Source organism: Mesoplodon densirostris, chromosome 6, assembly GCF_025265405.1.
Source record: "Mesoplodon densirostris isolate mMesDen1 chromosome 6, mMesDen1 primary haplotype, whole genome shotgun sequence".
NCBI classification, from domain to species: domain Eukaryota; kingdom Metazoa; phylum Chordata; class Mammalia; order Artiodactyla; family Ziphiidae; genus Mesoplodon; species Mesoplodon densirostris.
In genome coordinates, this window is record NC_082666.1 from 46,262,008 (window position 1) to 46,286,507 (window position 24,500).

At 42.1% G+C, this 24,500-nt stretch overlaps 1 protein-coding gene and 1 pseudogene across 4 annotated transcripts in view; one reads left to right on the plus strand and one right to left on the minus strand.

Moving 5' to 3' along the window:
* Positions 1 to 24,500, minus strand: part of NFX1 (nuclear transcription factor, X-box binding 1) — a 79,841-nt gene that overhangs the window by 9,895 nt on the left and 45,446 nt on the right. For 2 of the 4 annotated variants that reach the window (XM_060101821.1, XM_060101820.1), the window contains exons 11-20: positions 20,540 to 20,570; positions 19,706 to 19,732; positions 15,162 to 15,244; positions 13,609 to 13,717; positions 9,346 to 9,465; positions 7,330 to 7,409; positions 3,660 to 3,890; positions 2,690 to 2,763; positions 1,800 to 1,901; positions 1,193 to 1,234 (exon numbers count right to left, since the gene is read on the minus strand). In XM_060101821.1, the coding sequence (XP_059957804.1) occupies positions 1,193 to 1,234; positions 1,800 to 1,901; positions 2,690 to 2,763; positions 3,660 to 3,890; positions 7,330 to 7,409; positions 9,346 to 9,465; positions 13,609 to 13,717; positions 15,162 to 15,244; positions 19,706 to 19,732; positions 20,540 to 20,570 (899 nt within the window). The remainder of the gene's footprint in view (positions 1 to 1,192; positions 1,235 to 1,799; positions 1,902 to 2,689; positions 2,764 to 3,659; positions 3,891 to 7,329; positions 7,410 to 9,345; positions 9,466 to 13,608; positions 13,718 to 15,161; positions 15,245 to 19,705; positions 19,733 to 20,539; positions 20,571 to 24,500) is intronic. The other 2 variants (XM_060101822.1, XM_060101823.1) reach the window with 2 other exon arrangements.
* On the plus strand, positions 11,255 to 12,811 carry LOC132492324 (heterogeneous nuclear ribonucleoprotein A1-like 3; annotated as a pseudogene).

The following is a 24,500-nucleotide window of genomic DNA, read 5'->3' on the forward strand; positions in this document are numbered from 1 at the left end:
TAAAACAAAGGACTCATATCCAAAATATATACAGAATTCCTAGTAATCAATATGAAAAAGACAGATGATACAATTAAAAAAAATAAGCAAAGACCTGAAGAGGTACTTCACAAAAGAGGATATCCAAATGGCCAACAAACATATGAAAAGGTGCTCAACCTCACCAGTCATCAGACAAATATAAATTAGAAGCTCAATGATATCTAGTTATACATCTACAAAAATGGATTAAAATGAAAAAGACGGACAATTCCAAGGGCTGACACAAACAGAGAGCAACGGAAAATATGACCCTACTCGTGGGAGCGTAACTGGTACAACCACTTTGGACACTGTTCGGCAGAATCAATTAAAGCTGAAAATATGCATACCCTATTAATCAGCAATTCTACTCCTGAGTTTATATCCAACAGAGATGAGTACATATATATAGCAAGGCAAGTATAAGGATATTCTTAAAAGAGCATTATTTGTAATAGCCCAACACTGATAACAACACATATATCTATAAACTATAGAAAAGATAAATGATGATAAATTAATACAATAAAATATCATGCCGAAATGAAAACTAACAGAATGTTGCTACATGTAACAACAGGAATGAACGTCACAAATGTAATGAAAGAAACCAGACAAAAATAATACAAACAATATGATTTCATCATTTACATAAAGTCCAAAAGCAGACAAAAATAATCTAAACTGTTAGAAGTCAGGATAGAGGCTATATCTCAGTGGAGTGTAAGAGTGGGTTCTGGTAGTTTTCTATCTCTTGACCTTGGTGCTGATTATACCACTGTATTCCCTTTGTGATGACTCACTCATCACTATAGTTCTGATCTATATGAAGTATATTATACTTCAACGTAACAGTTCATTAAAAGAATTTTAAGTCTCTTGTCTCCATTGGAATCAGGAAGTCTGCCAGTCTCTGAATTAGTATGCTTTGGAGCATGTGATGTTTATACTTGCCTGAAACCACACAAGCTCATGTTTCAGAAATATGCTGAAATCACCTAACTGGTTTATCCTCAGACACTTCGATTCTTGATGATTGAATTTCTCCTGCTCCCCAACAGCAGCAAAAGACTCAGAGCAGGTGCTGAATGAATGCTTGAAGGGTTGCTCCCTCCCACTAATTTCACAGAGCTCAAGGACAATTAGATAAACAGCAGTTGAAACTACTTACTTTCTCCTTTCCAAGGCTGAACACTCCTCATCACACTCCAGCCTTGAGAAGCAAATGAAAAAAAAATTAAGTCAGGGTACAAGTTTCACAGCTCCTACTCAGCAATAAGTTCTTAGATGGTCAACCTGGAGACAGAACAGACTGGCCAAAACAATGGCTGGATGAGGTCCTTCTCAAGGACAGATGCGCAGGCCTCTGAGTTACGGGAGACTAGGAGTTCTGAGAAGGGCTTCAGAGTGTCCCCTGGCTGCTCAGCCCCCAAAATGTTCCCGGCGCCCCCGCGACAACCCCACCTCCCTCTCTCGACACAGCAAATCACTCTGTTCTCTGTTCTCCCGTGGGTTGGAATAGACACGTCAAGGTCTCTGCTTCCTCTGGCTACTGTCTGCAGTGAGGCCCAGAAAAGCCTCCTCTGGTCTTAGCTGTATCCCGAGTAGGACTCACTGCATTGGAGTGGGTGTGGTCTCTTAATATGAGATGTCTGTTGAACACCTACTGTGTGTGCAAGGCTTTCCTGTTGCAGAATGACACAAATGAATGGTCCCTGCCCTTTGGAAATTAAGTCTAACGGGAGAAAGAAGGCACAGCTACCCATCTAAAAAATTACCTGGCCTGGTGAATTTCCTTCTTAGTAATTAACTTGCTGATTTCCACTGAATCTCCAAGCTGCATGTCTGTTATTTTGGAGGCCATGGAAATAGCAGCTATTCTGAAGTATAAAAAAGAAAGGGAAGAAAGGCATTGCAGTTTCACAAGAACCTCCCCATACCAGGCACACAGAACACTTCTTTCAAGGCAAATCTACCACTCGACAATCTGTGTGGCCTTGGAAGTCCATCTATTATGAACTATCCACAAGTTTATGTGGTATCTCCTCGATTAGATGCTAAGCAGCTCCACAGGAAATGAGGTAATCCATTCCTCAGTACCCCCTTGAGCATCCGGGCCAATGCCAGGCACTCAGTGTGTATTCAAACACAGTCAATCTGATGTCTGCATACTCCTAAAGTCCCATCTCCATGGTGCATCTCTGCATCTATTCGTCCATCCATCCCTAAACACCTCCACTTCTGTACGGTGTGACCACACAGGTCCCAAGATTTCAGGAGGCTGCAAAGACAACTCACAGAACAGTCAGAACCCCCCAGACCACAGCCAGAGTGCAGGACCTGGTCCTGGCTGTGCCCCAAGCGGTGGAACGCTGAAGCAATGCACGCAACTTCAGGACATCTTCCCTTCTGATCTCATGGGGTCATAAGACCAGAAGGGAGAGAGAGAGGAAGGAGGAGGAGAGGAGAGAAACAAAAAGGTTATTTCACAGATTAAAGTTAGGGAAGGTAAGGTACATAAAGCAGTACTTTCTCTTTTAACCAGAAAAACTAGACTCAAGAAAATTTATTTTAAAAACCTTCCTTAAAAGTTGCAAAGGTCCTACAATAGACTCCTGTATACCCTTTATCTAGACCCACCAATTGTTAACATTTAAGTAGCACTAACCTTTGATAAGTACTGGATGCTTCAGAGCAAATCATGATTTCTTTTCTTCGTCCACATTCACACTGCAGCTCTATCTGAAATAAGATTAACATGTAGCAACTTTCAGCCCACGGTAAATATGTGAATGGGCAGGTTTCACTTTTAAAGCCTCTCTCAAATCAAACCACAGCAAGAGAATAGAGAGACAGTGAGTGGCTACCCTCCAAGATGGAGGAGCTAACCACACATGCAAACTGACAACGTGGTGCTTGACATGCTAGGAGGGAAACGTCCAGTCGACAGCGCCCCTTACTGGGAATGACTTCTGTCCTTAATCCTGCCTGAAGGGGCAGGCCTAGAATGAAGTTTTTACCACTGAACCAGAGGTGTAGACACTTGACCCAGGACCAGCCAAGGTCTAATCGACTCCACTTCATCCCTCTGCTTTCACCTCCTCGCGGGGGAGACATTGCTTAATCCCTTAGACCAGGTAAGCCCCTCACTCAAATGTTCTTGTGGCAGCCCCTACAAGGGGGTAACTACTCCTTCATGACATTACCACAGTCACAGTTAATTATCTGAGGAATTAATTAGTATCTGTCCCTCTAATTAAAGGAACCACGTGTCCACTGTTCACTGGTGGAGCCCCAGCACCTACCACAGCGTTACATCTTACACAAAATAGACACTTACGTATTTGTTGAATAAGTGGAGGGGACAATCAGAGTCTCTCTTGAGAATTTGATCGAAGGGAGACAGAAACTGGTCAGGTGGCAGTGGGTACTTTCTGAATTAAAAGACCATCTCAAGCTTGGCAGATAGAAGTCTGTACAATTTACTCCACCCTTCTCTTGTTAACTTAACTTGCAGTTCCTTGCAACCAAAGACCCCTGGTAAGGATGTGTGCCCAGGTGCCACTGTAGGCAGTTCTGGACTCATCAGCAGCCCCAGAACCATAGTCAGTGCCCCACCAGGAGCCAGGATTACTCACCCTGGCTTTGCAAGCAGTCACAGGGCAGGGTGAGCTGAGGTGGCAAGGTGCCATACATGGGTGGCCACAGTCAGCTCTGGAGACGGTGCAGGGCTGCTTGCAGACCTCATCCACAAGACACTCTCCCTTGTGACAGAGTCTCTGACACCTGTGCATCCCACACGGTAGCAGGGCACCGCAGGGTAATCCGCAAGAGATATCAGCCAGGTGACAAGGGATGTTGCTTCGTAACTAGGAGAGACAGAAGTAGCCAGATTCTCATCTCCATGCAGGATTTGGGGTGGATTTTTAACTTCTTACTTAAACATTTCTGAACTTTCAAAAAGAGCATGTTTTTTAAAAAATTATTTTTATCTGAAACAAAAATCAGGCTGTTTTTCAAAGTCTGAAAGGTTAGTTTGAAAAGAAAACAAACCTGAATCTTATTTAATAATGCTTGTTATGGGACTTCCCTGGTGGCGCAGTGGTTAAGAATCTGCCTGCCAATGCAGGGAATATGGGTTCGATCCCTGGTCCAGGAAGATCCCACATGCCGCGGAGCAACTAAGCCCGTGCGCCACAACTACTGAGCCTGCACTCTAGAGCCCACGTGCCACAACTACTGAAGCCCGCGCGCCTAGAGCCCGTGCTCCGCAATAAGAGAAGCCACCGCAGTGAGAAGCCCGCGTACCACAACGAAGAGTAGCCGCCGCTCGACACAACTAGAGAAAGCCTGCGCGCAGCAACAAAGACCCCATGCAGCCAAAAAAAAAAAAAAAAAGCTTGTTATGATCTAAAAGGATTTGTTTTGTTTAGAGTGTGACTTGCAACATAAACTTCCCAAGGCGGGTAACAAGCATGTGAAACCAGATAACTAGGGAGTTTCTGAAAATTTTATGACTCACTGGGAGGATCAGGTGACCTTTTTCCTCTGCAAACAGCTAGGGCACTGAGTTCACAGAAATCCTGGGGGTGGGGGCACCCTTGGCTCATCGTTTCAAGACTGCTTGTAGGGCTGTTTTATGTAATTAATTACTCAACTCTCCTCACATCTCCCAACCCATGATCTCCACAGTTTTAGACAGCTCTGTCATTAAAAAAATTAAGAGGCAACAGGCCGTGGACCAACCAAATCATTTTTTTTTCTTGAGAAATTGCCTCCATTCAGGATTCTTCACTCCACGAAAAAGATGCTGGAATTTTATTCCTGTGGAACCAAAGGTTACTCTTACATATTCACTCAAATTCTTTTAAGAACCCTCAAAATGAGGAATATACTTCGACTCTGGTGACACATAACTTGTACTCTTGAAAAGAGGCCCACAAAGCCTAGGACGTACATGCTTTGGAATCAGTATTTTGGTAGAATGTAGTTCCCAGTCATTAAACACTCACCTACTCCACCACTGGGATAATTTGTGCACATGCTATGCTCTGTGTTGTCCCCTCCCCACATTACTTGCCCATCTTCTCACTGTCCTTTAGGATGTTACTTATGCTACTTCCTCCAGAAACACCTTTCCTGGGTAAGGGCCCCTTCTATCCCCTTCGGTACTCTGTACTTCCCACACTACTGTACATTTTTTTTCCCAGTATTTATTTATTTATTTGGCTGTGCCAGGGCTTAGTTGCGGCATGCAGGATCTTTTAGTTGTGGCATGCATGATCTAGTTCCCCGACCAGGGATTGAACCCGAGCCCCCTGCATTGGTAGCACAGAGTCTTAACCACTGGACCACTAGGGAAGTCCCATACACTACTGTACTTATAATCGACTGTTTACACGTCTGCTTCCCACCTCAGAATAAAGGCTCCACAAGGGCAGGGGCGGCACCTGTCTTGTTCATTTCTGAATCACCCAAACCTAGCCTGTTACCTAGTACATAGCAGGTACGCAGTAAGTATTTGTTGACTGAAATCCAGCAACACAAAGATGACACATGGACGTCTTAGAATGGTTACTCTCAGAGGAAGTGAGATTTTTAGAGGAAGAATAGATACCAAGGATTATGACTTGAGAACCACTGACAGGAAATAAGTGGAGAAAAATATGTCCATCAAGATAAGAATACCGGGGCTTCCCTGGTGGCGCAGTGGTTGAGAGTCCGCCTGCCAATGCAGGGGACACAGGTTCGTGCCCTGGTCCGGGAGGATCCCACATGCCGCGGAGCGGCTGGGCCCGTGAGCCATGGCCGCTGAGCCTGCGTGTCTGGAGCCTGTGCTCCGCAACGGGAGAGGCCACAACAGTGAGAGGCCCGCGTATCGCAAAAAAAAAAAAAAAAAAAAAAAAAAAGATAAGAATACTGAAAGCATATTGTCATAGTTGTCAGGAGTTTCAAGAAATGTTGGCCAACATGTTACAAAGTAAAAAAAGCAGGTTACAAAACAGTATAATCTTCATAGAGTAGGGGAAAGAGTGTATCACACATGCCTGGAAGTCTATACACCAGGATGTTAAGAGTATTTCTTTCTGCATAGCAAAACTGTATTATCTTAATTGTCTACAATGAATATGCATTTTTAAAATAAACAAATCTTTTTCAAGTGTTTCAAAGTGTCTGTAGTCAGCGGTGCCAAATATAGCTTAGAAACTAAGAATAAGGATGAAAGTCCTTCATGGTAATGGCAGCGATTAGCCTGGAGGAAGGTGTATGGCCGATCAGTCAGGATGGAAAGCTGCTTAGGGAGTAGAGAGAAGGAATGGTGGCAACTGGTGGAGAGCCCACTCTCACTCTTGGGACATTCTCACTGTAACACCTTTCCCCAGACTAGCAACCCCTCCCCATGCTGGCTAACCTAGAAGTTGTCTCTGAACACGGCTCATGCTCTCAAGGCCAACTGGCTGAGTTTCATTTGATTGTAACCAGATTAAAAATGAGAGCAGGGACTTCCCTGGTGGTACAGTGGTTAAGAATCTGCCTGCCAATGCAGGGGACACGGCGGGTTTGAGCCCTGGTCCAGGAAGATCCCACATGCCGCGGGGCAACTAAGCCTGTGTGCCACAACTACTGAGCCTGCACTTTAGAGCCCACGAGCCACGACCACTGAGCCCGCACGCCACAACTACCGAAGCCCGTGAGCCTAGAGCCCATGTTCCGCAACAAGAGAAGCCACCGCAATGAGAAGCCCGCGCACCGCAACGAAGAGTAGCCCCTACTCTCACCGCAATTAGAGAAAGCCACCGCAACGAGAAGCCCGCGCACAGCAATGAAGCAGCCAAATAAATAAATTTAAAAAAATAAATAAATAAAATAAAGATGAGAGCAGAATAGATTCAGAATGCTACCTACTGTATGATTCCATTTATGTGATATTCTGAAAAGGCAAAACTACAGGGGCAGACAACAGATCATTGGTTGCCAGGGCCTGGAGGTAAGGGGAGAGTAACTATGAAGTGGCCCAAAGGAATGTTTGGGGGTGAATGAATGCTCACATCTTGACTGTGGTGGTGGTTACGTGACTGTACGAATGCTTTTGTCAAAACTCATATACTTGTACACTAAAAAGGGTACATTTCATTTTATGCAAACTATACCTTAATGAAAAGAAAAAGAAAAGAAAAACAGTGGCAACAGCAAATCTCTGCTTCTTGGAGTATATTTATTTTGAGAAACAATGAGGCTAACACTCTAAACGAAATCCAATCATAAATCTCTGGTTGGAACAATGAACACTTGAGAGAGAAAACTTACCTCATGTTTGCCCATGCACCACTTCTGAGTTAGAAAAGTACAAGGGGGACACTTGTCCTCACTATGACAAGAATGATACACTGTAGAAAGAGAAAGGTAAAATTAGGAGTAATGTTTAAAATTAGGAATAATGTTTAAACATAGACTACTACACATATTATAATGGTATATGACATGGAACTTTTAAATTTCAGAGCTGAGTACTTTTTAAAATGGTCACTGGAAAGTAAAAGTAGTTGGCTTTATATTAAAGTGTTGAAAGATGAACATGAGTGAGAAAGAGAAACCCAACCGAGGGGCGAGAGGCACAGAAGCAGAGTAGGAGGCAGTTTTTCTACTCTGTCTCCTGTGGCACTGCCACATGGTCTGTCCACATTACTCAGTCATTCTTTTGGTCCTACCTTACACAGCAACTGCTCCCTTTTGTTCAGACATCTTTGTTATCTCATCTAACATGCTTCCTCTGACTCCTTTCAATTTCCTTACTGCCTGGAAGAGGCAGTTCATTCAAACTCATCTCCTACAACAAAGCCTTCCTTGGCTGACCACACCCTGCCCTGAGCGCTCTTGCTCTCCCTGACGTCTTAGTTCTTACACAGATGGCTTGCTGCCATGCTATCTGGCCCTTCTTCATGTATTGGCTGGTTGTGTCAAATGTTTTCAACTACCATCTTCTTCCTCTCAGAAACAACAGAACAACCTCAAGGTCATGGGCTATTTTTCCTTCCTCCGAACCTCCCTCTATGTCTGACACCGTGCTGGATACACAAGAAACACTCAAGAAAAGTTAAGTGAATGCTGAATGAAAGCAGGCTAAAACAAAACAACTCACAAATAGTTAAGTCCTCACTATGGACATCAATCAGCAGGATTTGGACTTCATTTGTAACATCTGCAAGTGACTATAAAGGAAGTGAGTACAAGCGAGTGGGTGACATCTGTTTGGACATTAACTTCATGCTGGTGTGAACACCATAGCAAGGGCTTGCAAACTAAGCTGGGAGGGCTGCCTTAAGGTCTCCAGGAAAGGAGGGACTTTTCACTTCATGAGGAATTTACTTAATTCTTTTTCACTCTATTAACTTAAAAAATTGAGAACTGCTTGTCTATTTGTCAGACTAAATCATATGGCCAGATTTACTGTAAGTATCAAATCCAGTGACTTAAATTATATCAGGTTTGCCTCTGGGACTTGGTAAAATGAAATGATAGGGCCAATATGGTCCTAGAGGAAGCCAGTGACTAGACTGGACAGAAAATGGGTGACGTCAAGTAGCTATTTACCTGGTGCCTACAGCAGTCTATCACAGAAAAACTGGAAACAAATGTCCAGCAACATGAAACTGACTGAATCAGTTGTGGCCCATCCATGTAACAGGACACTCCACTACCATCTAGAAAAATATTCACTGATAAAGAGATAGATTAAAATTACAATAATAAGAGGGAAAAATATCTAGTTAAAATAAATTCATTAGGATCTCACTTTTATTTTAGGGAAAAAAATGCAAATATATATTTTTGCCCATGGAAAAAGGCCCTGAAAAATATACACTAGAGCGTAATTCCTAAAAGGTGACATGAGAGATGATTTAATTTCAATCTTTTGACTTTATCTCTATTTTCTTTCTTTCTCTCTTCCTTTTTATGTAATAAACATATATTGCGTCTACAACAACAACAAAACCGAATTACTTCTAACTTTACAAAAAGATGCTTAACTTTGAAATATGCACCAGAAGTGGAGGCCACAAAGAAAGAAGACCAGACCAGCTAAAGATTCTCCCAACCCTTTGGGTGTGTTTGACATCCACAGAGTAAAGCACTGGAAGGCACTGTGATTCCCAGCTGTGGCCCAGATCTCAGACCCATCTTCACAGAAGCAGCCCCTGAGCACAGGGAACAAGGAGGGGCTACCACAGTGTAACCTCAGAGCAGTGAAGACCATCATGCAACATCCTAAATGACACAGTGCGAGCAGGCTGTGAGGTGTGGAGGCAAGGAGACAGGACCCACCTGGATGGTCACATTCATGGACTCTGGCACAGGTCTGGGTACACTCAGGGGGCCTGGTACCACAGGGAACTGGAGGGTAGATCACTGACGCACCACAGTGGCAGGTTAATTCATCAAAACCTGGTGAAGCAGCAGGTGAAACAAAACAACCCTTCATGAATTTGAAATGTGCACAAGATAATTACACACATTTTTTTTTTGGCTTCTGTTTTTAAAGGAGAATTTTTTGGGGGGCTGTTCTTTTTAAAAAGGTTTTTATTTAATTAAAGTTGAGCTGCTGGCAAAGTGTTCAATTTTTACTTGCAACAAACTTTAAGTTCATGAGTATCCCAAGACATTTTTACATGTATTTTATAAACAAAAGATCTACAGACCATCTCTTTTGACAGAACAGGAGACTTCCACTAAAAAAACAGATTCTTTTTTTTTTTTTTTAACTTTTTGGTTAGGAAAATGGATAGAGACTATGAAAGACACAGGTAGTTAACAAACACAGAAAAATATGCTTTTGAATATAAACCTCAGAGAGCCACTGAAGCCATTAAAAAAAATTCTTATAAGTATAACTGACATCTATCATGATAAAAATATGAAGTTGAGATGAAGCCGAGAGCTACATCTGAGTTCACTAGGCACAGTTCACAAGCCCAATCAAAATGAGAATTCACATGGGGCCTCCAACAAGTGGCCCACTTTGTTAAGAGCTCTCCTAACCCTTAGACCCAAAGGGGAGCTAGTTCTTCAATCCTGGTCCTTGGTAGAGGCTGGGTCTTTGGCCATGGTTCTCAACTAGGGACCAAGAGTCAGAAAGCCGAGGCCCTCCAGGATTCCTCTTCCCACTGCTCTTCTCCAGTCAGCACTCTCCAGAAAACTCTTCAGAGGCTATATAACATGGTGGAAGGAGCCCTGTAAATATAGCAGGAGACTTAGGCTTCTAGTCCTGGACCTACTTCTCACTTGTGCAGTGACTGTGGGCAGGTAACTTAACGAGTCTGAGATTGCTTCCTTTTGGTCAAATGGGGATACCAAACTTTGACCTGTCCACTCAAAAGTTTATTGTGGGGGGTGGGCTAATATATGTGAAACAGCTAGGGAAAGAGTAAGAGGCTACATAACTTGTTTCTACGGAACTCCATGTGTGTGATTTATAACAAAGCACTTAACTCCTTTTTGAAATATGGTAGGCCTAGTATTCCACAGAAGGTATGTTGGGAAACCCTGCTCTAGGCTAATCTTTTAATGTAGCAGTTCTCAAAGAGTGCTCCGTTGACCCCTAGGACTCCCTGATCCTTTCAGGGAGTCCACAAGGTCAAAATTATTTTCATAATAATACTTAGATACTATTTGCAACATATACTATGTTGACATTTGCATTGATGGTGAAAAAGCAACAGCTGGTAATACTGCCAGGGCATTAGTGCAAATAAGGCAGTAGTGCCAAACTGTAACCGTTGTATTTTTCACTGCCACGTACTTAGAGTAGATAAAAAATGACAATTTCACTTAAGAAAGTCCTTGATGAAGAAGTAAAAAAAAATCTTGACCCTTAAATACATGTCTTTCTAATATTCTGTGGAACAAAATAGGGTATCTGCTTCAAGCACTTTTGTTGCACACAAAAATACAGTTGTCCCTCAGTATTCTGGCAGGGAGGGACTGGTTCCAGAACCCCCATGGGTACCAAAATCTAAGAATGCTCAAGTCCCTTATATAATATGCTGTAGTATTTGCATACAACCTATGCACATCCTCCTATATACTTTACATCATCTCTAGGTTACTAATAACACCCAATGCAATGTAAATGCTATATAAATAGTTGCCAGCAAAAAACAAATTCAAGTTTTGCTTTTGGAACTTTCCAGAATTTTTCCCGTTGAACATTTTCAACCCACGGTTGGTCGAATCTATGGATGTGGAATCCATGGATGTGGAACCCTCAGATATGGACGGCTGTCTGACCTCTGGTCATCCTAAAGAACTGCAATTTTCTGAGTCGTGAGCTGAATTGTTGAATTAACTTCTTTTTTCATAACACACCGTTTTACTTGAAAAAGTGACTGACAAACTATGATTATTCAGACTTGGGTATTTTGGCAGACATTTATCAAAAATTAACAGTGAGACCATCACTTTAAGAAAACTGACTTTGCTGCCAACGATAACATTCAAGCTTTCAAGTGAAAACAGAATTTTGGAAAATATGCATTTATCACTATGAGCTTGACAACTTCCTAATACTTTTCCCCAGAGTTTTCTGATGGGATTGGTAGTATATTAATGAACGTGAGTTTTTAATATTGTAACACAAGCAAACCCCATCTTAGGATCACTGCTTACATCCCAAGTTTCATACATTCAGGGACAACAGAGGAATAACTTCTTTAAAAGTCTCAATAGCTTTTTCTGCCTGTGGATGCTGCCGAGTAAGCAATTGTGGAAGCCTCCCACCTCTACTGCCGTCGTGTCTAAGTCAGTCTCCCAAAGAGCCTGAACAGCTGCGGAAGCTCCTCATCAGATGTTTGAGCTTTGAAACAACCGATGAGAGTCTGAGGAGCCACCTGAGCAGCAGGCAGCGCTCACAGTGTGGTAACGAGGGGTCCAAACACCAGGCGCTCCAGAGGCTTCGGGTTTGTCACACATGCCATTGCAGAGGAGGTGGATGCGGCCATGGATGTGAGGCCACATGAGGTGGATGGAAGAGTTGGAGAACCAAAGAGGGCCATCTCAAGAGAAGATTCTCAAAGACCTGGCGCCCACTTAACCGTGAAAAAGATTTTTGTTGGTGGCATTAAAGAAGACACTGAAGAACATCACCTAAGAGATTATTTTGAACAGTGTGGGAAAACTGAAGTGATTGAAATCATGACTGACTGAGGCAGTGGCAAAAACAGAGGCTTTGCTTTCGTAACCTTTGATGACCATGACTCCGCAGACAAGACTGTCATTCAGAAATATCACACAGTGAACGGCCACAACTGTGAAGTCAGGAAAGCCCTATCTAAGCAAGAGAAGGCTAGCGCTTCATCCAGCCAAAGAGGTCGAAGTGGTTCTGGAAACTGGTGGTGGTCACGGAGGGGGTTTTGGTGGGAATGACAACTCTGGTCGTGGAGGGAACGTCAGTGGTCGAGACGCCTTTGGTGGCAGCCGTGGTGGCGGGGGATATGGTGGCAGTGGGGATGGCAGTCATGGATTTGGTAATGACGGAAGCCATTTTGGAGGTGGCAGAAGCTACAATGATTTGGGCAATTACAACAATCAATCTTCAAATTTTGGACCCATGAAAGGAGGAAACTTTGGAGGCAGAAGTTCTGGCCCCTATGGTGGTGGAGGCCAATACTTTGCCAAACCACAAAACCAAGGTGGCTCTGGTAGTTCCAGCAGCAGCAGTAGCTATGGCAGTGGCAGAAGGTTTTAATGACTGCCAGGAAACAAAGCTTAGCAGGAGAGGAGAGCCAGGGAAGTGACAGGGGAGCTACAGGTTACAACTGATTTGTGAACTCGGCCAAGCACAGCACTGGCAGGGCCTAGCTGCTACAAAGAAGACATGTTTTGGACAATACTCATGTGTATGGGCAAAAAAACTTGAGGACTGTATTTGTGACTAATTGTATAACAAGTTATTTTAGTTTCTGTTCTGTAGAAAGTGTAAAGCATTCCAACAAAAGGTTTTAATGTAGATTCCTTTTTTGCACCCATGTTGCTGATTGCTAAATGTAATAGTCCACTCATGAAGCTGAATAAATGTGTTTTTTTAAAAAATGTGCTGTGTAAAGTTAGTCTACTCTGAAGCCATTTTGGTGAACTTCACCCCAACAATGTGAAGTTAGAATTCCTTCAGGGTGATGCCAGGGCCCATTCGAAATTTATTTACAACCCGCTTGGGTGGAGAAGCCATTGTCTTCAGCTGAACTGACAGTTACTGTGTTGTGACCTGGAGTTCACCGTTAAAAGGGTCACCCAAGCAAAGTTACGAAGTTTTCTGGTTATTAATGATTGTTGGCACATCCTATGCAATATATCTAAACTGAATTATGGTACCAGATAAAGTTATAGATGGGAATGAGGCTTGTGTATCATCCATTATCATGTGTAATCAATAAATGATTTAATACCCTCTTTTAAAAGTCTCAATATATCTGAAATACTAAGGCTTATTAATTCAGTAATCCATACCAACCTAAGAAAATCAATCACTCAGAATATATCATTTAAACTTTCTAGAAAACTCTAAATAATAAAGTATACAGTGAAGACACTCACTAGCTTGCCAGCATGTTTGGCAGTTCCCACGATGACAAGGTTCTTCACATCTATGAAGGCCACAGCGGAGTTTCCTCCCACAAATCAAAGGACACTTGTGCTCCTTATCCTAGGAGGAGAGATACTGATTGACTGATTGATTGCATGCAGGATCTTAGTTCCCCGACCAGGCATCGAACCTGTGCCTCCGGCACTGGAAGCGTGGAGTCCTAACTGCTGGACTGCCAGGGAATTCCTGAGAGATCTGTATATGTTTACAAAATTATCTCCATTTTATATTTTCCATAAACAAGATTAATAAAGAAGCTCTCCACAATTATAGATCGCATGATTATCTGGAATTAGCTTCAAAATAATCAAAGGAGGAGGAGTAGGTGGGGATGTGAATGAAACAAGATTAGTCATGACCTGATCACTACTGAAGCTAGATGTTGGGCATATGGGACTCATACTTGTCTCTCTGCTTTTATATATGTTTGAAATATTCAGTGATAAGAGGAAGTCTTTAAGCTTTCAAACACTGGTTTATAAGTAAGTCTTGATACACAGAACAATTTCATCACTCTTCACACTGTCAATATAAATGCTAAAAATAACAATTGTGTATTATATATGTGTGTGTATATATGTACTACTTTACTATTGGTACTGTGTTACCTTGTTTACACACACACACACACACACACACGATAACACAGTACCCACTGCCAGGTAGTGCTTCCTTTATTTAGTTCCACAGAAGTGAGTATTTCAGATAACTGAAACTTGTTCTTTAAAAAATGCCACACTTGGGACTTCCCTGGTGGTCCAGTGGTAAAGAATCCTCCTTCCAATGCAGGGGACGCGGGTTCGATCCCTGGTTGGGGAAATAAGATCCCACATGCCGCGGGGGCAACTAAGCCCATGTGCCACAACTACTGAGCTCGTGCACCTCAACTAGAGAGCCCATGTGCTGCAAACTACAGAGCCCACAAGCTCTGGAACCTGTGCGCCACAACTAGAGAGAGAAAACCTGCATGCCACGACTAGAGAGAAGTCCGTGTGCTGCAACAAAAAGATCCTGCATGCCTCAACAAAGAACCCACGTGCCACAACTAAAACCCGACGCAGCCCAAAAAAAAAGAATATCCAAGAATGGAGGCCTCTCTTCTGGAAAAAAAAAAAAAAAAGCCACACTCATTTTGCCTACTGATCTGACCCATGGAATACATGAAACTTGAAGCCTGAGTTGCTAAGGCCAAGCCAGTCTATGGGCTGGGACAGCATACAGTCTCCTGCAGATGACTACATGCTCATCCAGTGGTCTTGAGCTCTGGGGCCTGAGGCCTTCTGTCTTTCTTCTTTCCCTTCCTCCATGTTGCCATCAGCTGACTTCTTGACCTGGCTGAGACCTAAAAAGGACCAGTCTCTCTCTGGGCAGCATTGTGACTGCTGCTCAGGGGCCTCTCCCAGTGATTTCCGAATCTGGGCTGCATTCTAGATGGCTGAGGCTTCCAGAAGCCTAGTCCCTAGATGAATGCAATCTGATAGTGCCTAATGATAGGTCCACTTACCACACAGCATATCTCATTACATTTATGCCGTCCACATAACCGTTTCTTGTTACACCTCTTGTCACACATAAATGTAGCATCTGCTATGAACAGTTAAGAAGAAAACAAAGTCAGAGGATATGAACATTCATTCAACAAATATTTGTGTGACTACAGGCTGAAAAAATACAAACGTAATAATGTAAATAAATTAGTTATGGTGAAAATGCATACTACTTAAATATCACTTTTCACTTGCCAGTCAAAAAACAGAAAAGAAAATAGGAAGACTACCCAAGTGCCCACTGATAGATGAATGGATAAAGAAGATGTGGAATATATACAATGGAATATTACTCAGCCATTAAAAAAAGAAAAGAAATCTTGCCATTTGTGACAACATGGATGGGCCTAGAGGATATTCTGCTAAGAGAAATAAGACAGACAGAGAAAGACAAATACTGTATGATTTCACTTATATGTGGAATCTAAGAAACAAAACAAATGAACAAACATAACAAAACAGAAACAGCATTGTGATACAGAGAACAAACAGGTGGTTGCCAGAGGAGAGGGGGGTGAGGGGAAAAAATAGGTGAGAGGTACAAACTTCCAGTTGCAAAACCAATGATTCACGGGTATGAAATGCAGTGTGGGGAATATAGTCAATAACTAAATAATATCTTTGTATGGCAACATAATGTAACTAGACTTATTGTGGTGCTCATTTTGAAATGTATAGAAAAGAACACTATGCTGTGTAACAGGAACTAACATAGTGTTGTAGGTCAATTATACTTCAAAAACAGACAAATTCATAAAAAAGGAGATCATATTTGTGGTTATCGGAGGTGGGGGGGGTGGGTAGAGGGGGAAGTGGATGAAGGCAGTCAAATGGCACAAACTTCCAGTTATCAGATAAATAAGTATTAGGGATATAATGTACCACATGATAAATATAATTAACATTGCTGTGTGTTATATACGAAAGTTGTTAAGAGAGTGAAGTAAGAGTTCTCATCACAGACAAAAACTTTTTTTCTATTTCTTTCATTTTCCATCTATATGAGATGATGAATGTTCACTAAACTTATTGCAATAATCATTTCATGATGTATGTAAGTCAAATTATTATGCTGGGACAGGAATAAAGACGCAGACATAGAGAAAGGACTTGAGGACATGGGGAGGGGGAAGGGTAAGCTGGAACGAAGTGAGAGAGTGGCATGGACATATATACACTACCAAATGTAAAACAGATAGCTAGTGGGAAGCAGTTGCATAGCACAGGGAGATCAGCTCGGTGCTTTGTGACCACTGAGAGGGGTGGGATAGGGAGGGTGGGAGGGAGACACAAGAGGGAGGAGATATGGGGATATATGTATATGTATAGCTGATTCACTTTGTTATAAAGCAGAAACTAACAAACCATGGTAAAGCAATTATACCCCAATAAAGATGTTAAAAACAAACAAAAAATTATTATGCTGTACACTTTAAGCTTATACAGTGCTATATGTCAATTATATCTCAATAAAACTGGAAGAAGAGGGGGTTTCCCTGGTGGTGCAGGGGTTAAGAACCTGCCTGCCAATGCAGGGGACACGGGTTCGAGCCCTGGTCCGGGAAGATCCCACATGCTGCGGAGCGACTAAGCCCCTGCGCCACAACTACTGAGCCTGTGTGCCACAACTACTGAAGCCCACACGCCTAGAGACCGTGCTCCACAAGAGAAGCCCGCGCACTGCAACGAAGAGTAGCCCCCGCTCACCTCAACTAGAGAAGGCCCGTGCGTAGCAACAAAGACCCAACACAGCCAAAAAATAAATAAATAAAAATTTTTTTTAAGAAGAAAAGGAAATAGGAAGACTGATTAATGTATGGAACAGGTGAAGGTGTGGAGAAAAAGGCACATACACTTAGTGGATGGGAGAATAAACTTTTGGAGTACATATGTATCTATCAAAAATTTAAGTGGTAATTCCATTTTAAGTAATGCTTCCTACAGATACACTTTCAAAAGTAGCTAGGACACCAAAAGCACAAGCAACAAAAGAAAAATAAATTTGATCAAAATTAAAAGCTTTTGTGCATCAAAGGACACCATCAAGAAAAGACAACAACATAATGGGAGAAAATATTTGCAGATCAGTTATCTCATAAGTGTCTAGGATTCAAAATATATAAAGAACTCTTTCAACTCAATAACAAAAAGACAACCCAATTAAAAAATGGTAAAGGAATAGACTTTTCCAAAAGAAGATATACAAATGGCCAAGTACATGAAAAAATGCCCATCATTAGTTATTAGGGAATGCAAATCAAAACCACAATGATTTATCATTTCATACCCACTGAGGATGGCAATAACAGTAATAATAATAATAGTAGTAATAAAAAACAGAAAATAACAAGTGTTGGAGAGGATGTGGAGAAAATGAAACCCTCATACATTACTGGTGGGACTGTAAAATAGTGTAGCTACTATAGAAAACAATGTGGCAGTTCTTTTAAAAAAAATTCTACCCATAACCAACATATAATCCAGCAATTCCATTTCTAGGTACATAACCAAAAGAATTTACAACAGGTTCTCAGATAAAAGCTTGTGTACAAATGTTCATAGCAGCACTAGTTGCAATAGTCAAAAGAAGGAAACAAACCAAATGTCCATCAACAGATGAATGGATAAACAAACTGTGGTATATATATACAACAGAATATTATTCAGTCATAAAGAGGAATGAAGTACTGATGCATGCTACAAGGTGGATGAACCTTAAAAACATGCTAAATGAAAGAAGCCAGAGACAAAAGGTTACATATTATATGACTTCATTTATATGAAATACTCAGAATAATTAAATCCACAGAGACAGGAAGCAGATTAGTGGTGGCCAGGGCTGGTGGGGAGGGGTGAGTGGGGAATGAAAACTTAGTAAACAAAGGGTTTCCTTTTGGGATGATGAACCCATTTTAGAATTGATAGAGGTGATGGTTTTAAAACACTGTGAAGGTACTAAATGTCACTGAATTGTACACTTTAAAATGTTTCACTGGGGACTTCCCTGGTGGTGCAGTGGTTGGGAATCCGCCTGCCAATGCAGGGGACACGGGTTTGAGCCCTGGTCTGGGAGGACCCCACATGCCGCGGAGCAACTAAGCCTGTGTGCCACAACTGCTGAGCCTGTGCTCTAGAGCCCGCAAGCCACAACTAGTGAGCCCGCATGCCACAACTACTGCAGCGTGTGTGCCTAGAGCCTGTGCTCTGCAACAAAGAGAGGCCACCACAGTGAGAAGCCTGCGCACCACAACAAAGGGTAGCCCCCACTCGCCGCAACTAGAGAAAGCCCGCGCACAGCAACGAAGACACAACGCAGCCAAAAAGTAAATAAATTTATTAAAAAAAAGAAAAAACAAAACAAAACAAAAATATGTTTCATTGTATGTTCTGTGAATATTATCTCAGTAAAGGTGCTGAAGGCGCTGAAGTGTTTATGGGTGAAATAACGTTTGGGATTTGTTTTCAAAGTACTTCAGTGAAAATTAAAAATAGGAAAGAGAGGGATGGATGAAGAAAGAAGATGGGCAAAATGCTGATAACTGTTGATGACTGGTGATAGGTACATAGGGATTCACTATACTAGTCTCTCTACTTTCACATATGATTGAAAATTTTCATCATAAGCTAAAAATGTAACAAGATGGTTACAGCGCTATCTATAATGGGGAAAAATTGGAGACAACCTAAATGACCAACAAAAGAGCAATGGTGAACTATACTATGGCATATCCACATAAAGAATGTTCTCAAGAGGGAGAGCTATACACACTGACATGGAAAAATGTCTTTGATATATTACTTAGGGGAAAAAAACAAGTTCCAGACAGTATGTTTAGTAAGAACCATACCAGCACATGTATACACCTGTATGAATATAGAAAAAGATCTGGACCCACACCCAACAAACTAATGATGTGGTTTTATCAGGGGAATGGAACTAGGAGGGGAAAATGGGGTGAGGGTGTATTTCTACTTTTTACTTTATATTATTTTATTAATTTTTTAATTATTAAAAATTATGTATTAATATAGTAAGTCTTTCAAATTATATTTTTTAATTACCAAAATTTTGACTGTGGTTTTGAGGAAGATATTTCTGGTTATGTCAAATATTCACATATTTGAAGCAGATATTCAGCCATTCTCCACCTTCCTCAGGCTAACAGATCCTTAATTTTGTTCAGAAATTGGGCCCCCACATGTTCCCCCATTACAGGAGTGAATGCTGAATAGCGTAGCCTGTCATGGTAATTCCATTCCCCTTGTTAGTGAAGGGTTTGGGCAGGAACATGTGATTAAAAGCATACTGAGGGTCTTTCAGGACTGTCTTCCTTGCTCTCAAGAAGGAAGAGAAGAATCTCTCCTTTTCTTTAGGTGTTGCTGGGAGATGACTCAATGCGTGAAATTGCTGTAGCTAACTTATACCCATGAGGGGAAATCCAAGAAAATCACAGGAAGTTGGACTGGAGTCCTAGAATCACTGGGTTTGTAATTAACCAACCTTGGACTTGTTCTGCCTCCAGACTTCCTGTTATGAGAGAAAGTAAACCTCCTTAGAGCTAAAGTCATTTTTCCTTGGGTTTTTTGATACCTGTAGCCAGAAGCACCTTAACCAATACAGCTTTCTTTCTGACCAAAATAAGAGCTTTTATTTTGTATAAGTTTATCTTCTATCACTTTTCCAAAACAGTTTTAAGGTGGTTTAAACAAAGACTATGTGACGGTTGGTAAAACAAGGACAGAACCATAATAAAGTGGAGTATCAGGATCAAGGACAAAGGAAGAAACAATATTCTAGGCCTAAAGGTTAAGAAGGCTGCTGGCTGAGTGCCCCTGTTCTAGGTATCCAACAGTCCTATCAAGCCATAAGGGAATCAAGCATCAGAGTCAGTTTTTACAAAGTTTGTTTCATTAGATATTATTTACCTTCCCTTCCCATACCAACATTTTATTATGAAAAATTTCAAACATATAAAAAAGTTGAAACGAGTTTATAGTGAACACCTATATACGCCCACTACTTAGCCTCTACCAGTAGTTGCTTTTTCTCATAACTCTCTATTCTTCCATCCAACTATCGGTTTATCTTAATTTTGGATGCTTTTCAAAGTAAGCTGCATACATGAATACACTTCCCTAGTATTTTACAGCATTTCATTAACTAGAATTCAGTTTATGGTTCATTTTTTTTTTCTTTTGAGGTAAAAGTTACATACAGTTAAATGCACAAAGTACCTTCACTGAATTCTGACAAACACATAACCCATCCCCCTGTCAAGATGTAAAAAATTACCTTCACCCCAGAAAGTTACCTCATGCCCCTTCCCAGTCATACCTTCGCTTTTGAGACTGGTACACGGAAGCTCCTATGGAGAAAGAAAAGGGAATAGTAACTACTTTAGGAATAAATGAAACAACATAACTGCAGTATAATGCTAAATGTAACATGCATATCCCAAATACCCAGTACTTCTCTGGCAGTCACTTATTCACCAACTTCACCTATCTGGAGCTACGTCTACCCAGTCCCTGTAAGCTTTACTCACAACAGAGCGCCAGATCTAATGACTTTTCATGCAAATATAACATTCTTTGTGGTCTGACCTCCAAACTCACAGCAGATTACGTATTATAAAATCTGAATGGAAAGAAGGATCAACTGCTAAAGTATGCAAGGCAAAGAGAAATAACTGTCTGGCAAGGGTACAGACAGAAAAAGCCATAAAAAGCAGATACAAGAATTGAAAATATGTAACAATCAGTACCATCTGATGCAGGGTCAAACAGCTCTACACACTCAAGAGTATCCCTGGCAAGCAGCTGAACTGTAGCAGAGTGGAATACAGAAGTCCTTTGCCACTCAAAGTTTTGCTACCCTGGTTTCAATCATGTGTGAATGGCCTCAAAGGTCTATCACATGTAATTTTGCTGATACATGTTCCTGAATAACATGTGTGGGGAGGCTGCTGTGTGAAGGGCGAGTCAGTCACTTGATAGAGAGTGAGGCTGGCTGGCTGCCCAGCATCTACATCCGAATTTGGCTTTGATGTCATGGACAGGTTGCTATGTACTCAGAAAAAAGCAAAATGATAAAAACATTTCTTCTCAGTGAAAATGACCCTGAAAAAGGGGGGCAGCTGCTGGAGTTGATAACAGACGTGAAGATGTCTAAGAAATTGAAGCTTCTTAGCTAGAAAAATGTTTTCGGTAAATCAATGAGTTGGCTCGGTTCTATGACATGAAAAAATTCCCCATATGTTCTCTAGAGATACAAAGCAAAAGTGACTCATGAAATTGCTTGAATGAGTGCTCCAGTTAATACAAACACTGGATTGTACACAGGAAATGCTGGGAGTTTGGGGGTTTTGAGCACAAGCCACCATTCTCCTTGCTTGGCCCTACGATAAACCCTTCTCTGCTCCAAACCCCGAAGTTTTATTCGTTTGGCCTCACTGTGCGTCAGGCGCATGAACTTGTGTTCGGTAACAATTCTGACGAAGCCAGCCTAGGGGTCTGTGCTCGTGCCGGGTCGACCCTGGCCAGAGGCAGCCCCTTCCCTGAGTGCCCAGCAGCTAGCTGCCGGAGCACATTCATTCCAGGGAACTGGAAGGGACTCTCCCTGACAGGCGCCAGTCACCCACAACATGAGGCTGTTTGGAGTTGAGAAAAAAGAAAAAGAAAAAGAAATGACATGCTGGAGTGGTATGTACACCTGCAGGGAGACAGAACTCCCATAAATCCCTATACTAAATATGAATTACCAATAAAAACTTAAATACAGGGTTCTTTGTTAATAGGTAGCAAGATAGAGCAAACATTTCTCAAAGACTCTTACCAAAGTGATTAAAAGAGAAGAACTTCTGAAGCTTTAAGAAATAAGTTTTTATTTATCTAGAAAACTCACTTCCCTGGAAAAGCCCATTCCATTACAAAAGATATTTCAGGAAAAATCTGGCTGAACAATGGGGTGATTATCAGTGTTTCAAAGAGATCTTTCACTTGTCAAATTGTTTAACAGAATTCATATTGATAGTGAGCTCCTCCAGCAATTTTAGAATGACTTTTATTTGCAAAAAAATTCAATTTACACATAGCTTTTCAAGAATACACTCACTGCCATGGGATCCACTATTAGGGGGAGTGAGGACAGAGAGTGAATTAGAAGCAAAAAAGCACAGAGACAAAGGGATTGTTGGGGAGAAAGAAACAAACTGACAGTTGTGTATCCCAACCCTGTTTGTAATTCTTGGTCACAAAGAGCACCTCTAGGCACTACTAAATTTATGATTACTAAATCAGAGTATCTCAGTCTTCAAGCTGGTATTTACAAAGCATAAAATGGTCCTGTACCTGACATTCAAAATACCTTTACTGTCCTATGTATTCTGTGATTTCATTCAGGAAAAAAACCCCACACAACCTCACACAACTTTTGTCACATGTAAGTTGCACTACTTTGACAATTTTTTCTTTAATTCTGAAGCTTACCTATTAAGCTAGCTCCCAATTTATAGACAATATCCTCAGAATCATTTGCAAGTCAGTTGCTACCCAGACCTTGGGCTGTATTTAACAAATAGAATCAACTACTCAGAATTCTGTCTCTACCCAGGCCTGTGCTCTGCTGGGACAGGTGCCGATATGCACTGAAATGACCAGAAGTACGTCAGAGAGCAGGACAGATCAACATTCAGTATGTTCCCCAAGTTGGATTACCTAAAGACTTCAGAGGAAAGCTTCTTGCCTCTTCTGGTTACGGACACAGAAATGGGCACTAATTCCAAAATGGTAAGATGACTTTTTATAATACATAGTCCAATGAAGTTTGTCCCAGGCAGAAAGCAGAGATTGACAAAACAGGTGTATAGTGAAAAATTATCACTATCTGAAGAGAGGTCTGGCCTTTGCCATTGGCTTCTGGGAGATAATCTTGGAATATCATGCCTAATGGGAGTGTCATTGTTTCCCTGGAGCCTTGGGGTCACCAGACAGACTAATATGATTTAGGGTGCAGGCTGGCCACACCGAAAGACCAATGATGTGATTTAGGGCATGGGCTTTGGGTCACACAGTGTTAGTAGACTTCTGGAGGGACTGGAGGCTGAGATCAGCTACATGGGCAGTCAACCATGCCTACATGATGGAGCCCCAATAAAAACTGACCACCCACTCTCTGGTGGGTGAGCTTCCTTGGTTGGCAATACTCCACGCATACAATCACACACTGGTGCTGAGAAAGTAGCGCTGTTCCAACTCCATGGGGAGAGGACAACTGGAAGCTTCGTATTTGGTACTTTCTTGCATTCTGCCCTACATGCTTCTTCCTTTGGTTGATTTTAATCTGTATCCTTTCCCTGTAGTAAATTGTAATCAAGAGTATAACAGTTTTCAATGAGTTCTGTGAGTTCTTCTAGCAAATAATCAAACCTTGAGGGTAGCCTTGGGGACCACTGGATTGCAGTTGGTATCAGAGGTGAGGGTGGTCATGTGGACTGTTCTAATTCAGCAATTGTCTGAACTCTTGCAGTGGGTTTCAGAAGTGAGGGCGATCTTGTGGACTGTGTTCCCTCTAACTTAGTGAGCTAACTGCTTGCAACGGTGCTATTGTTCTTCTCTTCTGGCATCTAGCATTATCACACTTGTATTTGGTCAAGCTACTTGTATATGTGCCCTAAGCCTATTACTGGTCTCTGAGCCTTGCGTGCCATACCCCTTCATACCTATCCTACAACTGGTCCATAGCAGATGTCAGTATACGTTGGCTGGATTGAATGAATCATACACAGTATTAACAGGAATAAGCCTGAGGTTATTTTGATTCCTTTCCTCCCACAATCACCAATTTAAAAGGCATTGGGTGCTTCCCCAGTGGCACAGTGGTTAAGAATCCACCTGCCGGGCTTCCCTGGTGGCGCGGTGGTTGAGAGTCTGCCTGCCAATGCAGGGGACACGGGTTCGAGCCCTGGTCTGGGAGGATCCCACGTGCCGCGGAGCGGCTGGGTCCGTGGGCCGTGGCTACTGAGCCCGCGCGTCTGGAGCCTGTGCTCCGCAATGGGAGGGGCCGTGATGGTGAGAGGCCCGCGCACCGCGATGAAGAGTGGCCTCTGCTCGCTGCAACTGGAGAAGGCCCTCGCACGGAGACAGGACCCAACACAGCCAAAAATAAATAAATAAAAAAAAAAAAAAAAAAAAAAAAGAATCCACCTGCCAATGCAGGGGACACAGGTTCGAGCCCTGGTCAGGGAAGATCCCGCATGCCGTGGAGCAACTGAGCCCATGTGCCACAACTACTGAGC